At 32.5% G+C, this 9,416-nt stretch overlaps 1 protein-coding gene across 2 annotated transcripts; it reads left to right on the top strand.

The window, feature by feature from the left end:
• Positions 1,060–2,681, top strand: LOC109343591 (36.4 kDa proline-rich protein-like). 2 transcript variants are annotated; one of them, XM_019581962.1, is made up of 2 exons: positions 1,060–1,664; positions 2,501–2,681. In XM_019581962.1, the coding sequence occupies exon 1, from the start codon at positions 1,164–1,166 to the stop codon at positions 1,653–1,655; it is 492 nt and encodes a 163-aa protein (XP_019437507.1). In that variant the 5' UTR covers positions 1,060–1,163; the 3' UTR covers positions 1,656–1,664; positions 2,501–2,681. The 2 variants fall into 2 exon arrangements, with proteins under 2 accessions (XP_019437507.1, XP_019437508.1); XM_019581963.1 differs by having other exon boundaries at positions 1,060–1,659.

Below are 9,416 nucleotides of genomic sequence, written 5' to 3' on the forward strand. Positions count from 1 at the left end.
CTATTTCAGATAGATTCTCAAAAGGAATTTCAACTTTTACTTCTCCAAACTTTACCAACATTGTCTCCCTCAAGCATTCCCATTTTGGATGTTCTTCACTCTTATGCCACAAGTTAAACCAATGTATTGCAAGACCACCATACTTAACCTAGTCAACCATGGTTTAACTTGTGCTAAGTTTAAATGGTATTTTTTATCTAAATTGTTCAGAGCACTGATCCTTCAAAGATTATATTCTCTACCCAAAAATATCATATAAAATGACATTTAAATTGCTAAAATTGTACTACTTAACTAGCCATACATAACAATGTTAACAACTACAAATGCTAATCTATTAATGATTACATAACTACCTTGAATATTTAATTACTAACGTTCTTTTTTTATTTCTGCTAAAATAAATAAACTTAAAGATCCGTTTACTTGCACTATAATACAGGTTCTATGATTTTGTACAATGAAAATGGAGAAAATAAAGGAGATCAACATCTCTTTCTTGTTTCTAATCATTCTTTACACACAGAAAATATGTTGTGAAGTATGTTGTATCCCTTAATTGAAATTGTGATTCACAACCATAACTGCCACTAGTGGCGATGCCACTTACACTTCATTTAATTCCTTACTCACATACCTAAAAAAATTAATTCTTTATCCATAGAACAAGATATTTTCTTGGTTAAATGAAAAAAAACATGCACACCATTAAAAACATTATAGTTAATGCTTTTGTCACCCTAGTTATATAAAATTTCATTCATGCTATTTCTTGTATGGTGTTTTGATGTATTCTAGATCATTCAATATAACTTACACACCGGCTCTCGTGTTGTAGATTTGCTAATGATTGCAATAGCAATATTGTAATTTCGAAATTTATTGCAATAATATCGTAACCACAATTGCAGTTATATCAATGATACTTTCCCACAAATTTCCGTTATTGTGATAAGCGTAACATAACAACAATCTTAGTTTAAAACACAGGTTTAAGTTTAACCATTTGATTTTAAAAAGAATAATAAAAAATAAATACAGAAATTTGTTCTATATATCACCTCGTTCTTCCGATAGCAAAGTACCAAAAGATATACCACTACTTCATTCCTCTCTGAACTCATTTCTCTTTATAACAAAGAGAGAAACCCAGAACTAGAAGCATGGACTCCTCAAAGATCAATGCTTCCCTCTTCATATACATACTCTTCATTTCTTCTGCCACTCCAATTCTTAGTTGTAGCCAATGTGTGAAACCAACTAAGTCCCATAAGCCTACTAAGAAATCCAAGAGTCCTATTAAACTTCCACCCATAACACTTCCACCCATCACACTTCCACCCATTACCCTTCCACCAATAGTAAAACCTCCGGTGACCAACCCACCAACTCAAGCTACATGCCCCATTGACACACTGAAATTGGGTGCTTGTGTGGATCTTCTTGGTCAGTTTTTGCATATTGGCATTGGTAACCCTGTTGTGAACAAATGTTGCCCTTTGTTACAAGGGCTTGTAGAGCTTGAGGCTGCAGTGTGTCTTTGCACAACTCTTAAGGTGAAGTATATCAACCTTAATATTTATGTGCCACTTGCTATTCAGCTTCTCATAACTTGTGGGAAGACTCCTCCTTCTGGTTATATATGCTCCCTTTAAACCAGTTAAGTTCTCTTCTTCTAGAAAATCTGTGATCCCTTTCAAGCACTAATTTTATGTTCGGCTTACAAATTTTAAATAGTAATTCTACTTTTCATTTTTTTCCACATTTCTTTTAGTATTTAGCTACAAAAATTAATACAAACTTTAGTAGAAGACTTTTGTTGAAGTTCTTCATTATTATCACGAAGCCTCTAACTAGAAGAAGTTCCATTGTTAACAAACATGAATTGGGAGAGTAAAGAGTTGTTCGTGAGACAATATTAATGGTTTGTTTTTTATTTGAATTGGGGAGTGAAAAGTTACTTCTGTCATAAACATATTTTATGACTATAGAATCTTTCATTTTCTTGTGTTAGCTCACAAACAAACTCCGCCAATTATTTCATAGTTTTTTTCCATTTATATACTCTTCAATTTATCTATTTTCACTATTAAATATCCAACAATGTTACTTTTAAGTGTTAGCACCACATGATTACTTACTCACTTTCCCTTATGTCCATAGAATATATGCCCAACCATTGAAATAGCCTAAAATAAAATTAATTATAAAAACAAAGTAAAATAAATGCCAAGAGTATACCCAAGCTTTACCTTTTTTTAGCAACTTTTTTCACTTCATTTTTTTTATTATTATATCTTGAGTTGACATGGGGACCGAGTTCATTTTCTTTTCTGGTTACTTTTGCTTTAGTAATCTACTTTAATTTCTCTTTATCTTTTTTCCTTTTTTGCTTTTGGATATCTGATTTAATTTCTATTTACTATTAATTCACTAATCTTTTTATACCCGTGGACGAAGTTTTTCTCATTGGGTGGATGTTGTGGCCTATGCCCTGCAGGTCACATTCACAGTATTGAGTACCGTACGGACGAATTTAATTCAAAGGATGTTTGTGGCAACTCTTTCTCATTGGACATTGGAATTGCTTTGTTGTCTCGCTATTATAAATTGTTATTCCATTTGTTTTCAGTTATGACTGTTCAATGTGTTTTTAAACTTTGGTAAATTAATTACCTACACAGATGCTTTTGTGACCTTTTTAAAATATGCATATTAGATAAAATGTATATTGATATTGTAATAATTTTTTATATTGTCAAATTATTATTGACTATTTATATTGTGTAATCATTATTTCTAAAATAAAAGTAATATATGAACAATGATTATCCAATATCGTGTATAAATTTTATGTTATATTAAATATCGTAGATTGTTTTTATGGATTGAGAAATAAACTTTAATGTTTTATTTGATTGACAAGAGAAAATAAGAAGAGAGAAAGAGGTGGAAAACAAAGAGGTGAGAAAGAGAAGAGTTATAGTAGATTTTTGTGATATTTGGTATAAAAGAATAAGGAGAGAAAATGAATAGAAATAAATATTTTCTTCTCTTATTCTTTTGTTTGGTTGATAGAAAATGAGAAAAGAGTGATGGTATTATGGTTCAAATGACATAAATATTCCTAAAATAAATAAAAGAGAAAGAAAAATATTGTTTTATTATTAATTAAAAATAAATGTTATTACTTTAGATTATATATTTTATTATAATTTCAATTGTTTTTAATTAATATTTTTATACTTAAAAAAGTTTATGTATGTTAATAGTATTTAAAGCAAGAGAAAAGATGTATGTACTATTAGTGTAAGAGTCTTATACATTGTTACTATATTATTCACCATTTAGTTTCAATCATTATTTATTATTAAATAAAATTAGTACAAATGAATGATGATTGATGCATTGAGTATGTATAAAAATTTACACTTTCGGTGCATAAATATTTACAAACAAGTAGAAAAGTTTGAGGGTATATTTGACATTTCAAATAAAATCAACATTCTCTCTTCACTTTTTGATCACACTAGAGGATAAAGAACTTAAGGTGGGTCTCATGCCTTTTTTATTCTCTCATCTCTTTCTCTCTCCACAGCCAAAAAATATAAATATTCACTTTCTCTTCAATCTCTCAGTCTTTTCTCTCCACTCTAATTATATCCTACCAAACAAAGGCTAACATATAGATCTTACTTTAAGAGTTTGATGACAAGTTTGAGTTTTGAAGGGAAAGAGAAAACTTTAGAGTTGTCTTACAAATATATTTCATGATTCTCAAACCTTCCATTTTCCTTTCTTTCATTCTAAAATTTAATTCGCAAATAAACCTAAATTAAAGAATGTTCTAGAAAGTGTGTCACTTGATGTGTCATTAGTTATGATTCATGATAAAAATATTCAATTATTAAACTTCTAACTTAAATATATTATTTTCAACCAAACACAACAAAAATAATATATTTTAGAGTATATGTACTTCATATTTCAAGAGTCAATATTAGAACATTAATTATTGTTGTATGTATGTAATATACAAATTTATAACTATACATATCATTTAAAAATATAATTACTTGATTTATTTATTTTGTACTTTCTAAATTTAGAAACACTTGCCAAATATGTGAGATACTTACTAATAGCTTATTTGATCTTTCAACACACTCGTATATACTTTATGTTCGGTCTAATTCACTCGACTTTAATTTTCTCTTTATAAAATATCCCAAATTCTTAGACTATGTTATTGAATGAATCTTATGCTTGTCAGGTCCACTCTAATTGACCTCTCTTGTTCTCCCCACCCTTTACACAACCGGGTGGATGACTCATGTAAACTTATTCCTATAGGTGGTGAGTATGAGACGGTTTGAGTGGGTAAGGATAGTCACTTATTAGACCTTAAATATTGATAGAATCATTTTTTGAATCTGAATTCGACCCTAGACTTGAATCTAATCCAACACTAAATATTAATAAGACAACCTTTGAACCCGAACCCAATTAAACATAATACATATCTTTATTAGACAAAGTCCTCTCAACATTTTACTTATTATTATATATGTATAATTTGACATACTAAAGTATATATTTATATATATTGTTAATCATATATATATATATATATGATGAAAAATTACATAATCAATGACACTTTCAACGAAAGATATGTTATTATTCTATGCTTGAATAGAAACATATACTATCATGATGAGTAAGTGACATGTGACAGGATCGTTCTGGGTCATGTTTATTAGACAACCTTTGAACCCGAACCCAATTAAACATAATGCATATCTTTATTAGACAAAGTCCTCTCAACATTTTACTTATTATTATAGATGTATAATTTGACATACTAAATTATATATTTATATATATTGTTAATTATATATATATGATGAAAAATTACATAATCAATGATACTTTCAACGAAAGATATGTTATTATTCTATGTTTGAATAGAAACATATACTATCATGATGAGTGAGTGACATGTGACGGGATCATTCTGGGTCATGTTTGTCTCCTATTCAACCCTAAATATTGTATGGGTGGAGTCCTGCTCACCCCTAGTATCTATTTAATTAGTTTTGCATATTCCATTTGGTTTATCCATCCATATTATCATATGTGAGGATTTATATCAACTATCTAAGTACAGTAAAGAAGTGTTATTCCATGGAATTGGCTGAGAAACCTAGAACAAGATCCTATATTCCAAAATAATTATGTCTCAATTTTCCTAGCTAATCAAATTTCTCAAAGTAATATAAAAAAAGTTATTTTGTGTTTTTAATTTTTTCTTTTTAATTAAGTGATATTTTTTCATCAGACAAAGACATAAAATTAGGACAGAAATGAGAACAGGTTATCTCTATCCGAGAAACCTGATCTTGCTTCATTATAAGAAAACAAACAGTATGATCAAGACAAACTGAAACAATCATACGTCAATTATTAATATTGTACCATATTGACCAATTTGATCAAAAAGTTTGTGACCAAAACATAATTGTTATGACAATTATATCGAATATGTAAAATTAAATGGTAAAAGTTAGGAAACAATGGTCAATCAATTACTAAAATGTCGGTCAACTTCTTGGTGATCGATAAGTATGTTATTGGAAATGTGAGAGAGTTAAGGAGAACGGGGCCATAATCCTTGAAGAGGAGAAATGAGAATATGATTATTTTAGTTTGCTTTAATGCCATTTAGAATGAAAAAAAAAAGTAAAACCATATATGATACAACATACTGTTGGAGAACTTCTCCATCTATAATCCATAGATTGAATGCGGAAGTCCTTATGATCATGGCTTCGTTCCGATAACTTAATGTTTATGCCCATACATAAACCCATATGGAACGACCATGATCCAGACTGAAGAAACCCCAAATCATTTCATGGTGAAGATGAAGAACATACCTTGATTAGCCATTTGGAATCTCGAAGGTACGAGGGTATGACGATCTTCCAAATGTTAGAGCACTTGATGGTTTTCCTTATGCTTCTTTAGAGGGGAATGAGAAAGCCAAGAGCTTGAGAGTGTGCCTTATGGTGAGAGTGTTTAGCGAGGAGAGACCTTATCCTCATGCCTTATGAGCCTTATGGATGGGTGGATAGTGTTATCCTATCATGGATAACACTATTCTCATCCTACCTTATTCTCCTCCACCTTTACACTTGAAAACCTGTTGCTCTACAAATGGGGACCATAACCCATAAAAGTAACCCCGAAGCGGTTACTACTTAAGTTGCAATAATTCTGATTTAATCCCTTCATCAAATCAGAAATTGTCTGAAAGTATCTACACTTATATTATTTCAAGACACATATGCCCTTAGCCACAAAATTAATTAATGAAGATTATTTTATATTTTGGCTAATTACATAATGGCCATAACACAATTATTGAATTATATTTGTGATCCACATATTGTCAGAAATTCTAATATTCCAACAATCTCCCACTGGTCACACATATGATTCTCCGTACGTGTTATCCTTATTGCGCGCTTAATTGCCATTATGACTTAGGCATATCCAAATTATCCCGTCCATTAGTCCTGTCTCCATATCGAACCACAGTGAACTTCGCCATATCAATCATGGCTAATTCAACAATGATCACCAACATTGACACAACTAAATGACATAGATACATCATGAAATGTGTAGCATGAAAATTACATGAATATGATCTGTACATGTCAATTTTCAACTGGTCCTACTTAACTTTAGTGAGATCCTTAACTATAACATAAAACCTTATTGTACAAAGTATAATGACAGAATACCAAACTGAATGATTAATCAACTGAAGTTTGAATATAAAGTATCCATACATAATACCGAAATTACATAGAACATAATAAAATATGTGCACATTCTAACTCCCACTTAAACCAAAATATCCTCACATTGCATAATACCCATGTGAGCAGTATGCTCATGAAAGACCTTGGATGTGATAACTTTTGTAAGAGGATCCGCAATCATGGAGTTAGTGCCTAAGTGTTCTATGGAAAGCTGTCCACTTTGTACCTTCTCCTTAACAACTAGGAACTTAATGTCGATGTGTTTCGACTTTGCCGAACTCCTATTGTTGTTGGAGAACAAAACGGCTGATTTATTGTCACAATATAACTTTAGTGGTCTTTCAATTCTTTCCACAATTCGCAGCACAGTGACAAAATTTCTCAGCCATAATGACTAAAGTGATGCCTCATAACATGCTATATATTCAGCTGTCATGGTGGATGATGCAACAAGATTTTCCTTGGCAGAACGCCAAGAAACTGCACCACTGGCCAACAGATAAACATAGCCCGAAGTAGATCGTCTACTATCTTGACATCCCGCAAAATCGGAGTCAGAATACCCTACCGAATGATCTCTAATTGGTCTGATCTCCTATATGTGAGCATATAGTCTTTTGTTCTCTTTAAGTACCTCATGACCCTTTTGGCTGCTTTCCAATGGTCCATTCCTGGATTACTCATATATCTGCCTAAAACCCCAACTATGAACGCTATATCCGGACACGTACATACTTGAGCATACATAAGACTCCCTACAGTTGATTCGTAAGGGACCTTTTGCATTTCCTGAATTTCCATATTTCCTTTAGGGCATTGATTGAGACTAAATTTATCTCCATTAGCAACTAGAGTATCCATTGTTTTACAGTCCTGCATGCCATATCTTTTAAGTACATTTTCTATATAGCTCTTTTGTGATAATCCAAGAATAACCCGAGATCTGTCTCAGTGTATCTAGATTCCTAATACAAACGAAAATTACTGGATAGAAATTTCTTGGTTTCTAATAAGGTACCCACATCATTAGTGGCAAGCAGTATGTCATCCACATACAAGAGCAAGAAAATATATTTGCTCCTACTAAACTTGTGATACACACAATCCTCGACTGAATTCATCTCAAAACCAAAAGAGAGAATTACCTCATGAAATTTGTGGTACCACTGACGAGACGCCTACTTTAGCCCATAAATGGATTTTGTCAATTTGTAAACCGTATTCTTTCGGTGTCCCGTTAGAAAGTTTTCTGGTTGCACCATATAAATCTTTTCATCAATGTTTGCATTGAGAAAAGTTGTTTTGACATCCATCTTATGAAGCTCCAAATCATAATGTGCTAAAAGAGCCATGATTGTCCTAAGAGAGTCTTTCGATGAAACTGGAGAGAACGTCTCTTTATAGTCAATCCCTTCCTTTTGAGTAAAACCCTTAGCTACAAGACGCACCTTATACCTCTCCACATTACCATTAGAATCCCGCTTGGTCTTAATTTGAAACCAATGGGTTTCTTACCTTTTGGTAATGGGACAAGTTCCCAAACTTTATTGTCTTACATGGATTTATACTCCTCTTTCATTGCTTCAATCAACTTCGAATTGGAACTTTGGATGGCTTCACGAACGTTTAATGGATCATTATCTATTAAGCCATCACCCTCATGTTCCAGGAGAAAGCAAATGTAGTCATCTGGAATTGCATTTCTGCTTTCTCTAGTGGATCTACGCAAAGCTATTGGCTCTTGCAACTCTTGTCCATGTTCTTGAGGGTTTTGAGTTTGTCCTTCATGAATTACTAACTCACCTTGAGCAGGGAAGGTTTCATCAACTATGTCTTGAGGAGGTTCCAAATTTGCTTTATCAAAAGCAACCATATTGAATCACATCTGGAATATATACGGATTCTTCCTCTAAGACAAAGTTTCTAACCTTATCTTCCCCCTCAAACTCAATATCCTCAAAGAATGTGGTTGTACCCGTCTCAAATATCGATTTTAAATTTGGATCATAAAATTTATAGCCCCTTGATGTTTCAGAGTAACCAATAAAGTAACTGCTCACTGTACGGGAGTCCAATTTCTTTTCATGAGGCCTATAAGGCCTTGCCTCAGCTGGACATCCCCACACATGAAAATGCTTTAGACTAGGCTTTCGCCTAGTCCAATGCTCATAAGGTGTTTTGGCAGTGGCCTTATTTGGCACCCTATTAAGAATATAAGCTGCAGTCTTAAGTGCCTCTCCCCAGAGTGACTCTGGTAAGGTAGAGTGACAAATCATACTCCTCACCTTGTCCTTAAGAGTTCGGTTTCATCTTTCAGACACACCATTCATGCTAGGCGATCCTGGCATGGTGTACTGTGGCACTACACCACATTCCTCTAGGTATTTGGACGTTGTTCACCTGAACCGTCATATCTACCGTAGTATTCACCACCACGGTCAGATCTGACGCACTTAATCCTTTTGCCGAGTTGATTTTCAAACTCAGCCTTAAAAGTTTTGAACACGTCCACCGATTGGGACTTTTCATGAATTAGAAAAATGTATGCATAACGAGAATAATCGTCTATGAATGATATGAAGT

The sequence above is a fragment of the Lupinus angustifolius genome, chromosome LG03 (assembly GCF_001865875.1).
Source record: "Lupinus angustifolius cultivar Tanjil chromosome LG03, LupAngTanjil_v1.0, whole genome shotgun sequence".
In the NCBI taxonomy this organism is placed as follows: Eukaryota; Viridiplantae; Streptophyta; class Magnoliopsida; order Fabales; family Fabaceae; genus Lupinus; species Lupinus angustifolius.

Bases quoted from the DNA above. Each gene is read 5' to 3' on its own strand.
- LOC109343591 (XM_019581962.1), top strand. From the start codon at position 1,164: ATGGACTCCTCAAAGATCAATGCTTCCCTCTTCATATACATACTCTTC.